At 30.9% G+C, this 24,951-nt stretch overlaps 4 protein-coding genes across 5 annotated transcripts in view; 1 reads left to right on the forward strand and 3 right to left on the reverse strand.

Moving 5' to 3' along the window:
• Positions 1 to 779: 779 nt before the first annotated feature.
• LOC131851099 (protein sarah) lies at positions 780 to 3,531 on the reverse strand. The gene has a single exon (XM_059201529.1). The coding sequence runs from the start codon at positions 3,170 to 3,172 to the stop codon at positions 2,498 to 2,500; it is 675 nt and encodes a 224-aa protein (XP_059057512.1). The 5' UTR covers positions 3,173 to 3,531; the 3' UTR covers positions 780 to 2,497.
• Positions 3,532 to 4,151: 620 nt separating this feature from the next.
• Positions 4,152 to 4,947, forward strand: LOC131850889 (histone deacetylase complex subunit SAP18). Its single transcript, XM_059201271.1, has 2 exons — positions 4,152 to 4,367; positions 4,491 to 4,947. The coding sequence occupies exons 1-2, from the start codon at positions 4,308 to 4,310 to the stop codon at positions 4,893 to 4,895; spliced, it is 465 nt and encodes a 154-aa protein (XP_059057254.1). The 5' UTR covers positions 4,152 to 4,307; the 3' UTR covers positions 4,896 to 4,947.
• A 1,604-nt stretch (positions 4,948 to 6,551) lies between these two features.
• On the reverse strand, positions 6,552 to 15,829 carry LOC131850887 (uncharacterized). The gene is made up of 2 exons (XM_059201269.1): positions 15,721 to 15,829; positions 6,552 to 7,753 (listed from the first exon to the last, which is right to left on the reverse strand). Exons 1-2 carry the CDS (start codon positions 15,733 to 15,735, stop codon positions 6,713 to 6,715), a joined length of 1,056 nt encoding a protein of 351 aa, XP_059057252.1. The 5' UTR covers positions 15,736 to 15,829; the 3' UTR covers positions 6,552 to 6,712.
• A 3,868-nt stretch (positions 15,830 to 19,697) lies between these two features.
• LOC131850922 (organic cation transporter protein-like) overlaps positions 19,698 to 24,951 on the reverse strand; it is a 41,808-nt gene continuing 36,554 nt past the window's right edge. For both annotated transcript variants that reach the window (XM_059201330.1, XM_059201331.1), the window contains exons 4-7: positions 23,844 to 24,164; positions 22,898 to 23,528; positions 22,200 to 22,327; positions 19,698 to 21,667 (exon numbers count right to left, since the gene is read on the reverse strand). In XM_059201330.1, the coding sequence (XP_059057313.1) occupies positions 21,601 to 21,667; positions 22,200 to 22,327; positions 22,898 to 23,528; positions 23,844 to 24,164 (1,147 nt within the window). In that variant the 3' untranslated portion in view covers positions 19,698 to 21,600. The remainder of the gene's footprint in view (positions 21,668 to 22,199; positions 22,328 to 22,897; positions 23,529 to 23,843; positions 24,165 to 24,951) is intronic.

A 24,951-nucleotide genomic window follows, 5' to 3' on the forward strand; every position in this document is an offset into this window, starting at 1 on the left:
AAAAGTAATTTCGCTTTCGCCTAATGTCGCTTGTTGCAAAAATAATTTATATATTATTTACAGGTCAACATGTGATAAAACTTCACAATACAATATCACAAATTTCTAAAAAGGGTAGGATACCTTATTATAATGTACATTAAACAACAGAAATCAGTTACAAAAATTATTATTTTGGTGGATCTTTAAGGATCACTGTTTGGTATATTTTATATATTTATAGTTCTATAACTACTTGTTTTTCTTCATGCGTTTCTAACATTATCCCGTATGCAGATGATAGTACTAACTAGTAAGTAAATTGTTATACTGCAATATATGTTATTAATCTGTATGTACAATAAAAAATCAGCATATATTTTTAATTAATGATAAATGATAAATATGCGTAGACTTATAAACTCATACAGATGCACAGATTATTAATAAAGATTAGGATTATAATACGTAACTATAGATAAATGTCAGCATATTACATTTAAAGCAAATGTCAGTTTCTATGTTTGGCCCCTTCCTCATAGTCAAACTTTCTTCTTTTATGAGTCGAAGGATGTAGGTGGGTACTTTAAAATTTTAAGTTTAATCAAAATCAGTGGACTGAATTATGAGATAAGATTGAGTACTTATGTACGAGAATACGCATTCGAGGAAATATCAGCTTCTCATAAGAGCAGTCTTCTATATATACGCTGGAAACAGCAGAATATGATGAAACATATCTATACATATAAATAAAATTGGAGTGTCTGTTCGTAATATTGAAATAACCGTTTTGTCTGTCTGTCGGTCTGTTTGTTCCGGCTAATCTCTGAAATGGGTGGACCGATTTTGACGGGATTTTTTTTGCAGGTAGCTGATGTAATAAGGAGTAACTTCCAAAATTCCACGCGGACGAAGTCGCGGGAACAGCTAGTATTATATATAATTACCACCATTGTACATACCATATTCTGACAAATAAATATGTTAAGAATATTTCTCAATCTACACTATATTTAAATTAGTGTTTGCCAGGGTATGTAGGTTTGCAAAAAATGATTATGTATACATAACCTTTATAATAAAAAAAATAAGTCCTAAAAACTGTTGAATGCATAAAAATCTGATTGTAGCATGAGCTGCTGATTACAGGAAATGAAATAATAAGAGATAATTGGATATTGATGTCTTTCACAGCAAACATGATAGTGTGGTGCGATTGGTTGTCGCTTCAAATAAGTTTACATGGTATTTCTAAGAGTTACACTACTGACATTTATTTATTTCATTTGTCATAAGGTTTTAGTTGGGTTTATATATTGTGTATACTGTCTAGGTCTGAGCTCCATACATTCCATAAACATGCTGATTATTTATAAGTTATTTACATGAAAATACATGAATAAAATTTTATTAATAATGACTTATGTAGTTAACTGGTACAAATGTAAAGACAATACTCTATAAAATTGGTGTCCATAATATTTTATTAGTTTATGTATGTAATTGTTTCTTAACTATGCAATAAATAATATATTTAAAAACTTAAATTTATAATTTTAAATAGTATCAGAGTTCTGTTAATATAATTAGTTTGATGGTGATGTAAATTTTAGGCCTATCAAAGGCAAATTTTGAATTTGAACTCCTATGACTATAGTATACTACAATGTTAAATAAAAGTATTATGCATTTTGAATATTTTTAAAGATTTACAACCATAATCTAATACAACCATATCATAGTTAATTAGTCACATTTTATTGATATAGAGTTAGAAATGGATGTTCATTACATCCAACAATTAATTTTTAGAACATATATTGTTTACCAGAATAATGAAAACAATAAAATTTAAATACATTTTTAAATATTTAATACAAGAGAATGGTAATTGAGCAACCATAGATGTTTTATGCTAATACAATATTTTTTGATTAAACCAATGATCACTTAATGTACTCCAACATTATGGCTGATTAAAAATAATATGGATTACTGATGAAACCTATTTAAAATTATCCCACAGATGAAAGTGCTACCACAGCAGGTATCTGACCATTAAAAAATAACATTCATTTATATCACTATATTCTTATTAACACATAATCAAAGCTACTGCTTTTTAGTGCTGCAGGTATGACTGTGAATAAATTATTATATATATGTGTGTAACTTAGGTAGTTAAATCAGACGGACAATTAGGACATCATCATTATAAAAATAAAAATTAACTTAAGCAACATAAATATCCCTTTTAAGTTAAAATATAGCACCAATACAACTTTTATAATTTTTGTCAAAATATAGACTAGTAAGCAGAACCTACTAAAAAGCCTATGATTAAAATCTATAAAGTTAATATCCTGCTTGTTCATATTCTCCAACACAAATATACTTCACAATTTTTTAATGGATGTCTTTGGCATAATATATCACATGCCAGAATTGGCATATGAAATAAGGAGCATCCAGTTCAGTTGTAATTAATAAATTCACTAGATTCTTTAAAGGCATATCAATATTCTGGACAGCGAGTATGTGGAAGCGGACAGCCATGTTTAGGCACACTGTTCTCATTAGACAGTGCAGTATGGACTATTATAGCTGGCTGCGTTGGTGTTGGGGCATGAAGCTCATGACTCTCACCAGGAGCTAAACTTGCTAATGCAGCAAGAAGGTCATGATTAACTAAAGGCTCACCCTCTTCTCGAGGTTCCCATCCCACTGGAGGACTTGATGGTGGCGAGATAAGAAACTGTTTCACAGGAGCAGGAGGCCTCAAATTCTTAAACGATACTGGAGTCACAGGTTGTGCAAAGTAACAATTGATGCACGAATTATGAAATTGATATTGATGTAGTTGCACTCGCGCATTAGCAGCTGCTAAAGGGCTATCGTAATTCACACGCAAACGTTTAAAGCTACGAAGCCACTGAAATGTTATGTTATCAGAAAACGTACGAAATAGATTTTCCATATCTTGTTTTAATTTTTCATCGACAAATACATCGCTGTGGATGTTTGTGACAATAACAGACTTTGGTATATCATCGAAATCATCCACCTCATCCGGATCGTCACTTTCTTGTTCTAAATTCGCAATATTAGGGTGAATATTGGGCATGCCATCTTCTTGATTGATGTAAACGTCGTCTTCTTGGAATGGTTCTTCTTCCTCCTTCTGAGCCATTATGCAATAATGGTAATATATAAACAAATAACCTATTACTTATGGGATAATGACCAGAAAGTGCTATTAAAATATTGATACGTTAAAGAAAAATTGTTTATTAAATATAAATAGATTAATTAATTTTGATTCAAATATTAATCAAATCTGTACACAAAGTAAATATACATGATTACAGATAATAAAAAAGTTATTAATCTGTAATCAAGTCTTCTTTCTCTACGGTACGGGCAGTGTCGGTCAGGAATTCTATGCAGTTAATAAACTAAAATCACAAAGAATACATTAAAACCATAAAACAAAGCATTAAAGTTGAATTTTATTCACAATCTGTAAACTATGACAACAATTTAATTTATTCTGACTTAGTAATAATGATTTCTATCTCTTTTTATGGTTTACTTGAAGTATGATAATGACTTAATTTTTAGTGTCCACAGAATGTAAAATAATGTTAACTATATAAAATATCATAAATAAATGTAAGCATTTTAATGTAAATAGTTAAATTCGTTTTATTTATATAAATAGCATCAAATGTAGGTGTCATTCTTTATTCGAATTCTAGGAGTTATGAAAATATTATAAGGCTATAGTTTTATTTGCCAATCCTCCTGTTATTTTTTTTTTGAGATAGTTTAAGTTCATCTACTAATACAATTTAACTTCAAGTCAAATTTCCGTTAATTTTACAATAATGCAGTAGTATCTTCAAAAATCTATTATTGTATAATAATTAAATAAAATTGTAATATTGTATCAAGCAAGCTTATTACAGTGTATTAATAGTTTAAGTTCCATACACAGTATGTAAAATCTTTGTCCACATACCACATACACGTATCGTTTCTTTTCTGTGTTTAAATTAAAGAGCAAAGGGAACTGTGACCATACAGCCATCGGATCGACAGCTTGGCTGACAGCTAATTGACATTTTAACTCATAGTTTTTCTGTTCTAACTAACCTGTTATTCTGACAAATAAAAAACAGACAATTTCTAGAATCGAAACTATTGTATTGATTTGTTGTAAACTTAAAGTTCGAATTTAAATTTTCTTATTAATATTAAAATATTTCGTTTTGAAAATCTTTCATAAGGACTGTGTTTACATACTATTATATCATTTTAAGATAATGGAATCAATGGTAGTAGAAGAGATTAAACCTATAGAAAAACCCGTTGATAGAGAGAAGGTAAGCTATGTATCTATATTTCCAGAAAATATCAAATTAGAAATTTAGACATAAATAAATATGCTAATTTTGTCTCATACTTTTAAATAATCTATTTATTATATATATATTTTTAACCTACAGACTTGCCCACTGTTATTGCGGGTTTTTTGTTCAACCGGACGTCATAATTCTCCTGGTGACTACGCTAGAGGCAATGTTCCACAAAATGAGCTTCAAATATACACCTGGATGGATGCAACACTTCGTGAACTTACGGGACTTGTCAAAGAAGTTAACCCTGAGACTCGACGTAAAGGAACATACTTTGACTTTGCAATAGTATATCCTGATATGAGATCACCTACTTATCGCATGAGGGAAATTGGGGTAACATGCTCAGGACAGAGAGGAGCCGATGACAACAAAACTCTTTCTCAAGTCAAGTTTCAAATTGGCTATTACTTAGACATATCAATTACTCCACCAAATAGAATGCCTCCACCTATGAGACGCCCTCAGCCCTATAATAATAATCGTGTATACTAAGTCTGATAGGTAAAAAACTAGGTATTAGTGAATAAATACTTTAATACTTCAATACTTCTTTATTAACCACCAGTTTATGACATTTTTTTTCATATTAAAAGTGCCTTGGTAGTTTGTTACTCTGATGTAAACCCAAAGGTAGTAAAAACTATTGTGGTGTTATCTAAAATAGTTTTTACTTCAAAAATGTTTCTCAGTTTATATTTGTTCTAATAAAAATAACAAATTAAATGAAATAGAAAAGGGAGACACATTGCATTTAAATGTAATGGGCTCACATACATAATATATGTATGTGAGCCCATTACATTATAGATATACATATGTATAATGTTGCATTCACCCTTATATAAAAACATGACATTATCTGACTACCCCGTTTAAGCTAACAGTTATAAAGGTGCATTATTATTTTCATGTATCTAAACAATTTTGATGATTGTTGCAATACTGTATTAGTTAATTGAAGAGTTGCAATCTAGCTAAGGCTGAAGAATAAAAAGGTAAAATAAGACAATATTGTGATATTCATTTTTAATAAGTACTATATCTTTTATAAGGTAATATTTTTGTTGCCTCTATTATATAAAGTAGCTATGTGTAGGTACACCAATATGTACATCATGCCATTGGACTATGGAATGTTTGTAGATATGAATTAAAATTTATTTAATTTGATCATTGTTGTCCTTTATGAAAAGATACATTAGTTACTTATTTTCATTATAACTTCTTTTAGTCAAACTTAAAAAAAGGAGTTCTAAATTTTACTGTGTTTTCTATGTATGGTTTCTCAGAATTAAAGTAAATCGATAATGAAGAATATTGATCAAATAAAATTTTGTGCTTCCTATGTAATCCCATATAAATTTAATAACTGAGGAGTAGTTTATTTGTTAATGTTATTAATGTAATGAAGTTAGTATTTTCAATACCCAGCCTATTATTAATATATTGTTTTGTAATGTTAACAATTCTCTTTTTGGGTTTTTGTCTTTTCTAATAATAATAACAAACTAAACGAGCTCACTGTACCATTAGAATCAAATGTACCTACAATAAACAATCAAAATAAATATTACGAACTAATAAACGAAAAATTCCTATGTGGTTAATTTATATGAGGTAGAAGTAAGGGCGAGAGATATACTGGCGAAATCTCTCTATAATTGTATTGAATTGGCCAGGATGGCCCGTCTAGAACTGCAGTATGCTCTTAACTAGAAAGTGTATATAAAGCAGCACCATCTGGCTCCTACCAGATTTGGCTGGGCAAAAGAAACACGAGCGATGAAGGTGAGTTTTGACGTATAGCAAAGGGGCCTCATAATCTACACCTGGGTCATAAGTCACAGGAACTGCCCGAATTTTTCATCTCTGTCTTATGACGCGAAGAAGTCAGTCTCTCTTACTCAAGGACACCCATATTTAAAAACATAACGCACATAGAGAATATCCAATGCAAGCATACTAACGAATGTAATATTTTGTACCGTGCGAGGAATTGAACCCTTAGACCACTAAAGCCGTTGTTATTCATTGCTAGCAGTTTTAGTGTAATCTTCTTTTGAAATTAGATGAGTATATTCTGTATCAAAATTTGACGAATATATGTATAGAAGTGGTTAGTAGGTAACAGAATAAAATATATTAATATTTTAATTATTTTTTTTAATTTCACTTGCCCTCAATCGGTCAAACGATTGAGATGATATTGCGTCTAGGTATTTAACAAAACACTGATGCATCAATCACGACATAACTAAAACGTCCTTACAATTAGATTTTCCCTAAAATAAATATAAAATTACTTAATCCTAGTGATTTACAGGTGATCTGAATGGCCTTTTGGATTTCTTACCCATGGCAGCGAGATCAATTGTGATTCCATTAGGTAGTACAGCTTTATTTTCTTGATAATCTATGAAACCTTTTTCTTCTTGTTGTTCTTTGGTCTTATCGCAGGCAATGCCAGTTTCATAATTGTATTCGCGTTTTAAACCGTCTGGGTCAACATATCCGTATTTCCCACGTGTGATGCAATCAACTCCTATTGTCTCTTCTTTAAAAGTTCCATCGTCATTTTCAAAACCCCAAGTAATGCTTCCATCTTCGTTTTCGTCTCTGTATTTTCGAATAATTTGTGCAACAGGCTTCTTTTCTCGAGGGTTCGATGGGATGTATCTTTGAGGTGCGCTCTTTACAGGAGCACGGTTGATGGGTTCTTGTGGTCGTGTGTATTGTCTAATAGGCTGTATTTGTTCTTCTTCTTCGATAAATGGTTTCGGTTCTGGCCTGAATATAGGCCGTTGAGGTCTACTCGATAGGGGTTGCAGTCTTACTGGTTGGGGCTTAGGTGATTCATTTCTTATTGGGTTAAATGACTGTGGTACTAACAAAGGCCTATACTGTGTTGGCCTGATAGGCTCTGGTCTCGCGACTGACGGTGTTGACTGCGGGAATGGTGCTGGATTAAAAACAATCGGCGGTTTAGGTTGAGATGTTGTGGTTATAATATCAAAGAAGTCGTTCTGAGGCTCAGATGTTGAGAAAATATTGGGCGAAAATGCAGTGGGAGTATTGATTTCTAAATCCTCTTCAGGTTCTTCAGTGACAGGTTTGGAAGGTTCATCGAGTGACTGAAGACTAGGCCGTGGGGAAGCATCTACAGATTTAAATGACGGCCTTCCTTGAGGTCTCCTTATCCTTAGTCCAGGTACCGGCGCCTGTATTCTTCCTTGTCTGAAGCCTCCTTGTCTTGTAGGTCCGCCTACAGCAATTGCTCCGGGAATTTGCAGTCTCTGTGGCGTGGGTGAGTCATATTGCGCTAAAACTGTGACTGTGCACAGTATACATATCTGGAAGAGAAAAATATCATTACTGTAATATACAAGTCTTTCTACTCATAAATAGCTAAAACCGTTGTAAATCTGTCGGATTAGCGCACAATTTTAAATTCTAGATTAAAGTATATTTTTGATTGAGCAAAATGTATAATATTTTAGCATTGTAGAGTTGGTAAAGTCGCATGAATCGATACTTCTTTCTCACCTATTTCAGCTGCCAAGCAGCTTGCTTCGAAAGCTGTGTTTCCATTGAAGACTGAAATTATAAGATATGGAGGCATGACACTCCTTTTGAATGGTAACGCATGATTGCTATCACGGGCGTTACATGATACCCTGAGGACTGTTCTGTTCATGAGAACATATGTACTCATGAACAGGACTACAGTCATTATCTGTATATAAAGCCGACGGTTGCCAGTAGCGGGAAGGTCGTCAACTTACAGTATTAGCATAGTATATAGATACATTTAATTGTGTTACATCTATTAGGTTGTTCGGAAAGTAATTTCATTTTTTCCTAACTTAGGATTTAATTGTATTTTTTGCACTCAACTTCATACTTAAGCCGTATAATTTTTATATGCTTTGAGAGCTCATATAGCAAGGTTTGTGTGTGAAAAATTACAATTAATTCTACGCAGTAGTTTTTGGTTGGTGCCCGTTTAAATATAGAGAGGAATAAGCAGCATTTTCGCCATATTTTACTACAGTCATTATCTGTATATTAAGCCGACGGTTATCAGTAGCGGCAACGTCGTCAACTTACTATAATGGATATATAGAATATATGAACTATAAGTAATTAATATGAAGACAAGAAAGGGAATGTTCGTTGGTTTTATTCGTAATTATAGAACTACAATAAGAGACGTTATCGGCACAACATCATTACTTATTATAAAGTACCTACGAGCCTACAACCACTGGCATACATTAGAGAGTCGTAGGCCTTGTTCAATTAACTTGTTATTTAATACATACGTAAGTAGCCACCTATTCACGTTTATCATTATATTAAAGTAACAATTGTGTATTTTATTGTATACTTATTGTTAGCAGTTACCTCCAGATAGTCTATGTTCATTCTCATGAAACAATCTATCTTTCCGTAAAATTAGATTACTCCTGTTAAGGTTAAGTCAGACACACTTTGTTTTTGTTATAATAATAAAACTCGACAATTCACACAGCGCCATCTAATCGCAGACTAAGCAGATTTAGTATTATGGGTACTAAACAACTGCTAGACATAAATGCGATCTTTTGAAATGTATGGCATGCGAGGCGATTATCTTGCGAGGAATCGAACCCGTGGCCATCGGAAGTAAGGCGTTGTGCTAAACCGGTAGACCACTGAGGCCGTCTCTGTATTAGTATGGATTGTGTATTGGAAACCTTACTAAAACTACAATCACTTATGTTGCCTTTGCGAATTATTATACCTACTTATAAATCACCAATAACAGGTAAGACAACAACAAATAGACAATAAAATTAAGTTTAATTATTGGAGTTTCTAATCTATTAATCGTTGTAATTATTTTAATTAGATAAGACGATACAAAATTTTACTACTATGAATGTTACCTACAGGTAATTAACGCAATTACATTTATGCAAATAGTACTACACTTCAACGATTCTCTCTTCTCTTGATTGTATGCTTACAACAGTTGCAGTCAACAAATGATTAGTTTTCAGAAGAAAATATATAAAGAAAGATCTAAGCAGGCACGTGATAGATTTATGCCATGGTCAATAAATTTCATGTAATCTATCACGGAATTATTTGCTTAGTGAAATAACATTAAATGAACCTTTTGATATAAACAGTTATATGAATACACAAGTCTATATACGTATGCTTTTAAATCGTTAATTGTTGAAGTTTCCACTATTTTTTGGTATTACTAATAATGTAACTGAAAATTTAATTTACCTTTCCAACATTTAATCAATTATGAAATCATCAAGTTTCTAGAGCTAAAATTAATATATTCGGGCGTATTTGTAGGTAAATGTTTTTATAACTAGTTTTAGTAATATACCTAATTAAGGTATTTTTCTTATATACCAAAACAATAACACAAGTACCTATGGTCCATTCGTAAAAAGTACAGATATTGAACAACGTATGCAATTTATATAGTATTAGATTAGACGCCAACAATAATCGTCACACAGTTCCTAGAAAGCTTCCGGTCGACAGGGGTCGATCCTCTGGTCTGTCATGTCAGTCTACTATTACCTACCTTTCTAGAGCATTAGGCTTTTGTTTCCATTTTCTTCCGCTTTTTCTCTATTCGCTGGATATATAACTATTGACGAAGGAAATATATCGTGTTCATATGCAACTGATCGTAACAGCAATAATTAACCGAGTTGCCCGACTGATGATTAAGTAGATATATCTTTTCTTAGATAAAAACTTACGTAGTAACCAAATTAAAGTTAACGAAGTTTCTACTTTCGTTTTAATTAATAGATAAAATATTATTATTTATTATAAAAGAAATATTATTTCAGTAACGCTAGTAGACTTATTAAATTATCGACTTGTTAAATAAAATAGGTATAGGTATGACGATCACTAGATACCAGTGAAACTAAAAAGGACACCCGGAGGCAGGCTCACTATGCCATTCAGCTTCCGCAATTGAAGGTGATTGCAGCGCGGCTGGACAAGTGAAGTAGTAGTACCGGTTTTATAAAATGGAGCATTTATGTTGTTACTCTTAGTGAACGAAAAATTCCATCGAATATTCAATGTCAATGTAGTGGATATGTTATTTTTCTATTACTTATGTAATATCATATTATCTGTGCTATAGACATAGGCAAATTAGTCTTATCGAGAAAAATATTTAGTTAAGTTAGTATTAACAGAACTATTTTATTATATTGACTTCAATTTTCTATGGTTTAAACCATATTCTATTAATAGCAAGTTTCTGAAGTAGTGCATACCTGACACTAATTAAAATAGAAGTATCAAAGAGACCGAGAAAAGGCGAAGAATTGGTAGGGTAAGGTGACAAATAAGCAACTACAAAGTTGGTCAGTCAGAGCTCAAAGAGCCGGAAATCTGTAGGGGAATAAGGGATTAATTTAGGCGAACAAAACTCATTAGCAGAAACATTGATCTGAAGGTATACAATACAGATATTTGTGGATATCTTTAATTTTGATCTAGGATCTGATGTATAGACACCGTTACGTGTATTAATAACCACTTAGAGCTAGTAAATAATTAGTAGGTAAGTACAGGAACTTGTTACTTTTCATAATACGAAATATAAGTCTACCATTTACATTAACTTATGTAGTTGTTATTAATTATTCGCAAAGACAAATTAAGTATATATGGCCACAACATAATTATAACATAGTATAGAATTAATATTACGTGCAAGGTACCCGGTACTTGCGTAATGTATTGAGATAAAGAAAAGTTAGTAGGTAATTAAATATCTGATTGGTAATATAATAATAATCTGCTGATTTCTTTTACAGGAAAGAATGCAGGCTAAGGTCATTTGTAGTTATATCATAACAAAATAAGACAGTATTGATATGTCCGTAAGAAATCTATTAAAATTTAGCCAAAGACTAGAGGCAACTGTATGATTACCTACATTAATAATTATCAAAATCTTTAATAATATCCATCTAATTACACAATATAATAAATTAAGAACTTTCTCCACTATGGATGTGGTTGAAATATAGCAAATTATCATAGTTTTCCACTATCTAACTGTATAAAGTACTTATACAATTTCACATAAATTAATTTGTACATAATATGAATATGTTAAATATAAAGTACGTACGTAAAGTAAGTACCAAAAAAGGTTTCGTAACTTAATCAGTAATCCGTGTACGCCAACAAACAAATGTAAGCATAACATAATGGCGACAAGAGTCGTAGGCGGCGCGGCGCGTTGAAGTCTTTTGTAAGATATTAAACCAAAAGAACAATCGATACACTTTCAACTCGTATAGTCATTGAGTTACATGCTATGCAGTGACGTGTAATATAACCATATACGCTTTTAGTTCTACTTAAAGCACTTCTACAGTAACTACTATGTATAGTTTTGTATATATAAATATTATATCTTACGGAAACTATCCTATATACTATAAATATATATTATTAAAAATTTTCTCGAACATTCGTAATTGAATTAACAAATTATATTTTAGTACATTAAAAATAATTTATCTAAATCGATTAATTGTGTCATATATTATTTAATAATCGGACGAGTGCCCGGTAAAGCAGAGGACAGTTGTCCGGTAGTTTACCGTTAGATTTCTATAATTTTAACTTTCCAAACCTAACTTTGCACCCCGGTATCAGGAAAATCTGATTGTCATGAGATAATTTCACATATGAATCATACACATACAGACACATATTTAGGTAAATTATAAAAAACACTATATATATATATATATATATACAATATGTAGATACAATTAACACCTTGCATTTATCACATTATTTGTAGTCGGCGCAATATGTCCTCTTCATCCACTGATCCATATCAGCCATCACATCTGAGCTTACTTTCATTTTATACATATTTATAAAAAAATATCTCTTTTTGCTCGTTCTCTCCCTTTCCATTCATCCACTTTCATATTAAATACTTTAAGACATGGTCCTCGTTCCTCTGCATGTCCGTTATATATGTATACTAGCTACTCGCTCCGACTTTACACGGAGTGTGAGGGTGTGCGTGGTATTATATATGTAAACCTTCCTCTAGAATCACTCTATCTATTAAAAAAAAACTGCTTTAAAATCCGTTGCGTAGTTTTAAAGATTTAAGCATAAATGAGGACAAACAGCGACAGCGACTTTATTTTCAACTATGTAATGAAGAACACTAACACATATATCTAATTACATATTCACCACTATATGCTGTATTCCATCCGCAACATAACATTGATTCCACTTTCTCAGGCACACAAGTATACTCGATTAAAAAATAGAGTCCGTAATATATCGTAACGCCTAGAGTAAACGTTTCAATCAACGTAATCAATGCTGCAGTTGGTCATAATACATACATTTTATATTATTTAAACAAAGAGACAAGATGTTTTCGTTAAAATCATGTTTAGTTAATATTACACAAAATGCCCAATTAACAGGCGTAATAAGCGTTATTGACGAGTCATATAACTATAGTCATAATATAATTAGCATAAGTTAGAAACATGCTTGCACCAATTAATTAGGCGTCTGCTTATTGAATTGTAACAAATATATGTACTGGGTGTTATTATTCTATGCATATTTATGTAATATTACTACATGCAAACTGAAGAAAAAATATCACAATAGTGAATTGGAATTTGACCTACACCTAAGCTTAATGTCAATTCCAAACAATTCTCCTATCGCTGTCGGTAGGTGTACAATCAAGATTATAAATATAAAAGCATTATTTTTAAATTTTGACAGATATATTACGAGATAATAATGTAAATGTAACTTATTGAGTACTTAATCAGTAGAATTAGCTTAAACTTTTGTGCATTGCGTTATTTTTAATATATTTATCTATATTTAACGTGTATGATTGTTTAGATTAATTTATTCAATATATATCTTACATAATTATATAGGTTTAATATTTTTGTTTACTTTATATAATATATATATCTTGTATAGTTATTTATATGTATTAATAAATTTAAAACAATTCTCGCTAATACCACACAATGCTTTATGTTTATCTATACCCTAAGATTATCTGGGAGAGAATGTCATATGACATTAAGCTCGCCTGTTGTACAAAAGTGTTTTTTTCAATAAGGAATAACTAAATAAATATTAAAATCGATGCTGAACTAGCGATAATATTATGAAAATTAATACAGATAAGACTATTTTTTTTAAGACTGTGTGCCTGACGTAGGTTTAGAGAATAAAAAATTCTAGAAGTATATAACTTTACACGAATAATCCAATATAAAATTTCTCATAATCGTAGTCTTAATTCTACGTTATGTTAATAAGATTGTTATAATAACATTCACCGAAACATCCAATAAAATGTGTGTAGACAAATCAATAGAAAGACAGACAGTTAATTGCATGTCATTTTCTTGTGGGTTTGAACATCTCTCTCACAATCTTATAATTAAAGTAAATAATAAAGATTGAAGCAATAAATTTACTTAATAGAAAAAACTACCTGGAGATTATATTTCCTATTATTTGAAATCAAATTAATAACGTTAATGTCAAATTTAATTTTGAGCCAATAACGAAGTAATTTTATAAAGTTGCGAAGCAAAGTATGAAATTGGATACTTTTGTCTGAAATAAGTAAGTAATATATGAACACATATTTATTACATTCGTAATAAGTAACCTTGAAGAATATAAAGTATATAACTGCATTGCAAAGTGACGAAATTGTGTCATTTCTTTAAAATTTCAGTGTACACCTATTTGAAAAATATATATTATAATAAATAGAGTCTATGTACCAATACCGCTAATATCGATAATAATATAATGTTACCTTTGGTTTTGATATTATCTAACATGGCATAGAAATCAATATCATGTAGGTACATGTATTATAAAGAATTCCTTACTACATAAGATTACAGAAACATGCACATGTAAGGTTACATTACACTACATTACACAAGTCATCATATATTCTTCGTTTTACGATAATACTAAATGTTTATAAATTGATTGATGAATAAAATTGGTAACGTCTTAAGAAACTCACAAATTCAGGCAGTTATCAATTCAACAGATAAGTTGTATTGAAACGTAATATAATAGATAGGAGGAAAGAGGAAACGTAATATAATTTTCTTAGAAATAAATTAGATGTTACGGATATATTGCTTTACAAAATTGTAAACATCGTAGGCGTAAGCTTTCTAAAATATACTGTTATTAATCAAGTAAAATACGATTGTTATTCTGTTCCCACGAACTTGTTATCACTTTAAACTTGAAAGGAATTTCTGCAATTTATAGATCGGTGACAAAATTGGATTATGGGCGGGTCAGTTTACAAATCTTTTACTAAACCTGTATTCAGGTAGATACTGTTGAAATAATACAAGTTATGAGTACAGACATACTGTATACAATATCTATCTATTCGTAATAGTCTAAGCCAGTTGGTAATAACAGACCATAACGTAACTATTTGTCGGACTCGCGTGGTTTACGTAATTTACTAGTTAATATGACAACAAGTTACTTGCCAAATAATGCGTTCGCACTGAACAATTAGTTCCGCGTTATGAATTAAGAAGGGCAGCATTTTTTATGTGTGGAAAGGTTATCAACTACAAGATTTGTGTCTGCACTGAAATAACTTGTCAGCTCACGATCAATCCAAGGTTGACACGCGATACCAATACCTGCGTCTTTCTCGGTAGTGTGCTACGACCTGAATTCATTTTACTTAATATTTATATTGATCACTATGTAAGTGGTTACAACTACAGATAGGAATATATAGGCAAGGCATTTTATGTAAATATATGTATCAAATCAGATAATCTAACTTTCACAATAGTTACGTTACGTTTGTTTTCAACAGTGAGATTTATCATAGGTACGAGTACAAATTGCATTTTGTAAGTCAAGGCAAAATTAAAAATATAATGCAAAATTAAATTTTATTGTGTAAATTTAAATGAAACTTTCTTACGTTATTCATATAGTATATTATAACTTAAATATAATTACTTTTTATGTATTCCAAAATATATAACGAAATAGAAAATATTTAACTTTTATTAAATATATACTTATTTATGATAAGCAAACTATAAGAATTTATAATGGTTATTTTCGTGTGTTCAATGATTAATATTAAATAATGGTGAGCAAGACCAATTAATAATAAAATTGAATTATTTTAAATCAATGGAAGTTGATATGTTATCGTCCTTGATGGTACGTCACTACTTACCAGTAATATACGCATGTTGTTCCCTGGCACGTCACTGTCACGCCGAGTACCAACAACAAATAAAGGAACCACCTCCCGCGCAAGCTATATGAGGTCGCCCACTCTCGCCCTGCACCCGACGCGACTGCCATACCTTATTGCAAGGTAACCAACTACAATCGTACCCCACACCACACCCGCCCCACAATTAAATGCACTACCACACAATTTGGTTGCACTAACCGCGAAGATACCGCTAAACGAGCTATAGATAATTAATTAATATTCAATTGTTTTAGTTTTCGTATTCTGTAGGAATACATTCATGGCTATGATATAATGCAGAACATGGAAATAAAAAAAGAAGTACAGAATAATAATAATAATTTAAATATTCTTACCTACTAGGTAACCTACAACGTAACGCTAGTTAAGCAGCTTTTTTGTAATTACATACATAACATACAACTCATACCGATACAAATAATCGTACTCAGTGATATCAGAATTTAACCCGCGATCGGAAGTAAAGCGGGGTACTAAAGGATTAGACTACCGAACCCATCAAATATATTTTGTAATTTGTAGTATAATAATATAAATACAAATATGTGTCTATACGGTAATCGAATCCACGATCTTCCTAAGACATGCGTTGTGCTAAACCATCAGCCAATCGTGGCCATATTTAAAAAATAAGTTAACACAGTCACAGATTTGATAATTATTTCTCAACGTCACAGGATTCACAGGTGTCTTTGATACAGCTCGTAATTCAATATCAAGTGTAATTGTTAAGATCCCATTAACACTACAAAAGGATATGACGTAACACATCCGATCGCTCTCGTCACAGCCATGCATTGTATTAATACGATTTGTGATTCAATAGAAATGCTCACAGCATGCGATATGTCAGGTGTAGCAATAGCCTATACTTTGAAACTATAGCTGGTAATAACTTTACTGCATGGTACTAAACTATATATAGTTTTGGCTGTTAAGAATACGTCTATACGTCACATACACTATATCAATCTATGAATATAAATAATATTTTGTTAGTTACATAAAATTTCTAATATTGTTTCCATTTGTCTGTACGCCGATTAAATTAGTCAAATATTTGCATGTTAAAATCCAGCCAATTCAATATTCCTATTATAATTTTCATTTCATTTTGATTGTTTTTTGGAATTAAAAGTAAAAAGTGTAAAATTAAACCATTACTCAAAATTTTAAGTCCCATCTAACCGTTCGCCTGTAAGATTTGTAGATTTCGAAAAAGAATTAACTGAAATTTATAATTCCACTATAGATAACATATGCTAATTGTTTTTTAATACATTCTTAATAACTGTTTGAAACAAAAAGATAATATATATGCTATAACTGCAGAAGTATTATTATTTTACAGTTGGTTTCGTTCTAGTGTGGTTGCAGGATAATGCATTTGGGGTGTGTTACATCAGTCGTTTCGCCAGGTAACAGCAGTAGTCTGGTCACGCAGCCGCAAGAAAGTGTATCGGCAGCATCACAACACAAACGAGTGAGAGTTTTTGTAGATATAATAGTTCATTCCCCGCAATACTTCGCGCAAGGCAAACACCAATACTTATATTCAATACTTATATATATTCATAAAAACCGGCTTGTAACTTAAAAATAAAATACGACTTATTTTTTTAAGAGAGTCATACTTTAGAACTAAAGCATAAATTAACGCTTCAAAATTTTTATATGTCAAAGGCGAATTCATTTAATCAAATAGAACATACTTTTATTAGTATCGCTCTACCGTCTAGTTTGGTTAATAGTAATAACCACTTTGATTAGGTGTCGGTAAATCAAATAACTAGTTATATATTACATTTATTACTGTATAAAATATAAGACATAATCTACACTTTCTATGTCTATTCTCAGTACTAATGGCTTAGTTACAAGAACGGTCAGGACTTGTGCATAAGAAGTCCCGTTATTTGCCCTGTATTGCCTTTTCAATGGCTCGTTTCTGATTCGACACGTACTCTATTTGACACCACAATAGGACTCACTACAGGGTCATATTCATAGCAACTCAAAGTTAAAGTATGTATTGATGCCGATGCGGACTGTATCAGAGGTTAACGACCGGAAGCTAATTATGTCGCACTTAAAGGACAAATAATCAGCAACTGATGAAATTAAATAATTTTCTGAGGCAAGCAGTCGAACATTTCGTAAAGTTGTTTTCCAGAAATTGTTTATATCGGCGCTATAAAAAATTTACGCGTTTTTAATACAGTAACTATAATTATGACTGTAAATCTTGCGTGATCAACAGGCGTTCCGTGTGTAATAAATATAGGAAAGTTATGGTATATATGTATATCATATTCTAGGTGACTAGCCAAATATTGTCTTATCATATAAAGTATTTCTAAATACGGCTTTCCTTATATTTTTTTTCCTGGGGGTATAAACAATATAATTTCATAAAAATCAGTACTCATTGTAACACCAGATTTTGGAGAGAAAGAGGATTATTAGTAACGTGGACTGCTGCCTCCATTGCTAGCAATGCACCAAATCAGGTGGTTCTCCCTGGAAACCGTTATGATAATTTTTTGGTGAATTTATCACGATGGGCCTACTGACCTAACCTTATGCTTATTTTATCATCCTCCTAAACCGTTAGTGCAGGCGGATGCACCATATCATTATCATCCATTATAAAAAAAACAAGATTTTTAGACACTACGTTTTGTAACTATTACTAAAAATTAGTCATATGCTAGAACTCTAAATGGCCTCTAAATTTTGAACTTTAAACATGTAACATAAGTGTCTCAAAAGTTTAAATAGGTATATTAAAAAAGTCGATATTTTCTTTTTTTTAATAAATATTATTTTATCTGCTCATATGAAGTGGTATCAGATTTGGAATATTTTTAAGTGTCTATATGTTTGTTAAGTTTTCACAAATTAACTGCTGAACAGATATTAATATATATTTTTTTTGTATAATAATAATAATAAATATTCCCGGATAATTAATTTCATGGTAAACAGAGCTTGTGTTATGGCCACTAGACAACTGATATAAATACATACTTTTTTTTGTAAATACAGTCATAATATACATAGAAAACACCCAGACCGATACAAACAATCAAACTCATGAATACATATTTTTGTACCGTGCGAGGAATCGAACCCGCGACCAATGAGGCTGTATATAAAATGCAGAAGAAGTAGCAAGTAACATCTAGTATGCATCTATATTACCATATACTGTAAGTATAGAAGTTTACTTGATAGAATTTATTTTATTTTTGTGCTAAGTTATGCTGTAGGGCGAACAACAGAAGAATTGATATGCTAATCACGTATCTATGGCAGTGCGCTCTCGTCACCGTTACCGACATTTTGTAATGATGACCAAGGGAATGCACTAGACGAAGGTGTCAATGTACCCTGTAATTTAAAACAAAAAGACACAATATAGATAATTACTAATATTTATACTTACATTCGGTACATTGATACAGCTCAAAGAAAAACTAGATACTAATCAGGTGATGTCATTAACCAAATTATTCAAAACTAGTTTTTAAATTGATGAAATCTGTTGAAAGTGATTATTATTCTTCACCTATTATATGAAACAGTTTATTTAGTAACCTTCTTTTCAACCATTGTGACATATCACAATGGTTGAAAATAAGCATGCAGGTGGTACCACCTGGTGATAAACAGTGACTGCTGCTTACGGTCATAGAAATCCAACAAATCTTAACTTCTTACTTAAAATTTCTTATGTATATATGTTCTGACATAGGAAATTGAAATTGAAATTTCAAATACAATTTTTTTTTATTGTTTAGTACAGCTGTAAGCTATATTTACCGTTATCATTAAGTATTATGTCAACATAATAGTCAATAGCTTATCTAAGAAGTATATGATAATAAAGTTAAACAATATACCATAAAAAAACATTTAATTAGGTATTTCTGTTTATATTAGACAATTAGAAATGTTTATTATCGTTGTGAAATAACTAGATAATCGACAACAGGTTTACGATATTAAGTAGATATGATTATGAGTAATTTGTTTATTACAATTGCGCATTAACAACATTCTATATGTATTTCTCATAAATAAGTACGAAGCCTAAATATCCTCTATTAATTGTATCTTATCCTTAAAACATTCATACATTTAAAACTACTTATACTAAAATCTAATTGGGGACAAATTAAATAAGTTTTACTCTAAACATTTGATACATTATGATGCCCTTATATTAGTGGTTAAACTACACATACATTTAAAATATATACTGAAGTGTAAAGAGTTAGTAATCGCGTCCAATGATTTATACCACAGATAACATAATATTATACTCGTAGTTTGTGACATTATACACATGTTTTGAACGATGTAGATAAATGTATATATACTTTACTTGTAGATCCTAAAATTAATTTATAAACGTGAAATTTAATGCAATTTTAACCAAGATATCCAGTTTATTACAATCGCATTGCCCCCTGTTCAGATCTAGGTAAAATAAAGAGTAATAATTTTTGTTGAAATGATTAATCTATAAACTATTTACAATTTTTTGAAATAATGTTGTTTAGAATATTGAATTGAAAAATATAAAATTAAACCGTTTTCACAAATTATTTAAAAGTGAATTATCACTTAGTATAATATTGTATTATTGTAAAAATTGTGCGTATTAACGCAATAGGATATTTTATGAAATGGGTATTATACTTAATTATATATATTTTTAATCATTCCAAATTCCAGCCATATCGTTAAAGTATAACTAAAATATAAACGGGATTTTTCCACTTTCAGTGAGTTCATTATATCTATCAATATAATCTACATCTAATTTATACATATAAATAAAATTGGAGTGTCTGTTTGTAATATTGGAATTACCGTTTTTTACTACATGCATATGAATATAAATACGGTACATACACCATAAAAACACTTTTTAAAATTTTTGTCTATCTGTTTATCGGTCTGTTTGTTACGTCTAATGTCTGAAATGGCTGAACCGATTTTACGGGACTTTTTTTGACAGGTAGCTGATGTATTGACGAGTAACTTAAGCTACTTTTATTTTAGAAAAATCTATTATTTTAGAAAAATAAAGTTAAATTCCACGCGGACGAAGTCGCGGGAACAGCTAGTTATATATAATTACTTAATATTAAGTTTATATTAATAACATATAATATATATTAATAATTAGACACTTATAAAGATTTTGTGATAACGAACCAGCCGCGCACATTTAAATATACTTAAGATATACGTATACTATTTACAGAGCTTATATATATACATTCTAAAATTATTAAGTGACTTAGGTGGTAACATTTTTTTTAGTGTAAATACACAAATGCACTAAATATTGATCGTTTAACGATCGATTCACAAGATAGATAATTCTTCAGGTTCATAATGTTTTGTAACTACAACTACACTGAGCACTAAAATTATAACTTAATTAATATTGCAATGTTTTTTATTTAAATCTAGCGTATTGATATTGCAGAGTTGCACGTACTTTATTTACTCCACTGGCTAATATACCTCATATGGTAGCATTATACTTACCCCATATTTTATGGTAGAAATGAGTAAGAGGAAAGTACATAACTAATCCGTATCATATGAAATTCTCCCACTTAGATATAAATTGCATGTTTCTCCAACATTATCTATACAGACTGGTACTGAAATTACAACTGAAACGTATTACAAACAGATACATGTTTACACAGCTATCTTAATCTCTATTAAATTCGTTAAAATGTCTATGTCATTGTTAATTACTCAAATGTCATCCACATAATAAAATTATGGTAAATGTTGCGAGATGTATTAGCGCCCTCTATCGTCAGATACAGTGAATGTACCATTGCACGGCGGCGTGCTATCAAATGTGGGTCTGTAAAGAATAAAACATAGATCATCAGATGTAGTTATGAATGGAAACCATAGATGGCAATCGTTTTACATATTAGTATTTGGAATTTATTGAACAGATTTGGAATGAAATAAACTAACACAAAATATCACTCATCTATATAATAATTAATTAGCTATTTCGTATAATAATTTTGATGCTATCTGCGTATTTTATAATATAGACATTAATCGCCATTAGAATACAGTCTATACTTCTTTCCAGGAATTAAATACCTTTTCATCTCCTATTGCATGTATATTATAAAGATTACTGATATTTAACCCGAATATTAGATTTTATCACGTTATAATAAATATGGTAATAAATTTGTAGGGCTATTAATTGTCACTGATGATATCAAGGTTTTTTTAGAAAAACAACTACCAATCATTTAATAACGCTCTACCAATTTAGTAGGTATATGAAATCGCATGCAACGCTTATATGAAAACAATTCACTGATCGGCGTAAATTGTTTAAATATATTGATAGTACTTATGAAAATACTTACGTTATATTCTCAGTACAAGGCTCGGATACATTGGATCGTGCAGTGTCTGGTAGAACCAACACAATTGCCCCCCCAATCACGCTTAAAGCAGCAATTGTTACCATTGGCAGGTGATCGTTAATCGCCGTCTATAAAATATATAAGATGCGTTATTTTAATTTATACGCAATGATTATATAATATTAAAAATAACATCACTCTACACACACCTTGAATTCACAAAGTTTTAACTAAACAATGTCAAGTTACAATATTTTTTTAGCTTAACAACGCGCAAATTTTTAAATATGACTTTTCAAAAGGAACGCTTTGTGTTTTACTCAGAAATAAGAGCTATGTAATTAGAAGACATAAACAAGTGGAAGGGTCCCGAGTGTTGACAGAAAAATAATATACTAAGTACATGTAGGCACATATAATAGAATTTTCTATTCTATTCTAACGCTATAAATAAAAAAAATACTTTGATTTACTACTCGACGATTTTGTTAAATCGTCCATCATCATCAATCATCATAATTATCAAGCACGGTTCTGTGTAAGAGCAAGTAAGTCTTCTTATTGGGGCTATGCCCACCAAGGGTCTGAATTTGTGAGTAGGTACTCTACAACCATACGGACAATGGTTTGTTTAGTAAATAAAAAATATAAAATCAGGGTATCGACAAGCGACATCCTGACATACTTTATGTACTTACCAATTTCCATAAATACGGAATGCCAATTAATGCAAGACCAGCTGCTATTTGACTTGCACCAACACCCAAATTTCGGATCATAGTGGGATAAAGTTCAGCAGTAAAAATTGGCAGCATCATGTTCGTAGAGCCAATTGCAAACTTGCCAATAGTAAGGCAGACGATTACAATCCAATCTTCTTTTATAAATTCCGTAAACAGTTCGCTTGCAACGCACGCCAGACCACATACTAACATGCTGATAAAAATGGGAATTCGTCTACCAGCCTTTAGAAGTATTGGTATGCTCATAGCTATGGCTGGAATCTCGACGACAGCCAATATTATAGATGTAACGTGCAAGTTTCCCAAATTGAAGTTGCCGATATTTAACAAGAGCCCGTAGTATGCAATTGTCATCGCGAACCAAGCTACAAATAAGCAAACAGTTCTTTTCCGGAGATACCCTTTAAATAACAGCAATACGCTTGGCTCCTGATCTTGTAACTCTTGTTTATAGACCATAAGCATTTTATCTAAATCTGCTGGTATTTCAATTTTATTGAATTTAGCTGCTTTTATCAGTATAGTTTTTGCTTCTTGCGTTCTTCCCATACTTAGAAGCCATCTGGGTGACTCTGGTAATACAAACCTGAAAAAATTTACAATATATTTTTTATTGTATTTATATAAATTTTATATAACATGTCCATCCTTAGTGTTGCGTTATAGGATATCTTTAATATGTTAGTACCCTAATATTCATAAAATCCAGTATTTATCACCTGAACGACCAAGTAAAGTAGTTGCATTAAATTGTAATTTTTGATAATATTTAAGAAAAAATAAGATCGTTTTTTATTATCTTTATTACATAAGATCATTTGAAACCGAATTTACTAAGTTTTTTTTACAGTGAATATTCAAAGTGTATACATGTACCAGTATCTGTTACTCTGTTACTTACCATAAAACAAGAAGCACACAGCCAGGTATTGAAAGCGAGAGTGTTAAATCACGCCAGTTGGGTAACACTAACGATAATAGCGATACAATTATGTATGCTAGCGGCAATGGAAAAAAGTTGCATACTCCAGCAATCGTCACCCATTTTCCACCAACGATCTCTACAGATAATACAAACGCGGCATACACCACAGATACTGATACAAGACCCATCACCAGTCTCACAATAATATACTGCACGAAGGATCGAACCAACAGAGCTAGGATGGCTAATACGCTCTGTGTTACAGCCATACCCATAAGTATTCGTTTACGACCGAATCTGAAAAAGAAACAAAACAATTTTTAGTTATAATAAGTAACTAACTTAGATAGGTATGCATATAGAGATAAAGTCAGTAAAAAATATAAATTGATACATATATATTTTTTTATTATCAGCCAAGTTTAAAGTTTCGGCCTAACGACGTTTCCAAATAGACCGGAGTAGTTTACGTTCTCGTTTATTAATATTTTTTGCTATATATATAGAAAAAAAAATTATTTACAATAAGTTTTATTTATGTACTGATTAGGTTACATTGCATCTGTGACCTTGCGGTTGCTTACCATCTCTTTTAGAGTTACGTTCGTCATGATTTTTATACTTAGACAGATTAGGCTTGCAAATGATAATTTAATGAAGGCACCAACAGCTCATCGTCACAAATCGTCGTTAAATTGAAGTTTTAATAATCTTCTAATGTGTCTGCTTTCCGAATGAATGGTAGATTAAAAAAAGATAACTTTTCAAAAGCGCTTATATTCCTATATATAATATTTCTTCACTGTTATTATAATTAAGATATTATATTAGTTTATATGATTTATTATAATGTATTATGTTAGATGTGTATTGCAATTGATTTTAACTCGAGAACAGGCACAGGACACTTTTTATCTAAATTCACGCAGGCAAAACCGCAGCATACAGCTGGTATTCACATATTTGACTAGTTTGTACTATAATATCACCAGATATTGTATTTACTGTAGAACATATGGAACATAGTAGCATTTGTAAACACAATAGCAATGTTTTTACAATTATAAGCATTTGTATTTGTATA

This window comes from Achroia grisella, unplaced genomic scaffold (genome assembly GCF_030625045.1).
Source record: "Achroia grisella isolate CSIRO2021 unplaced genomic scaffold, CSIRO_AGI_Agris_v1 utg780, whole genome shotgun sequence".
Taxonomy (NCBI): Eukaryota; Metazoa; Arthropoda; class Insecta; order Lepidoptera; family Pyralidae; genus Achroia; species Achroia grisella.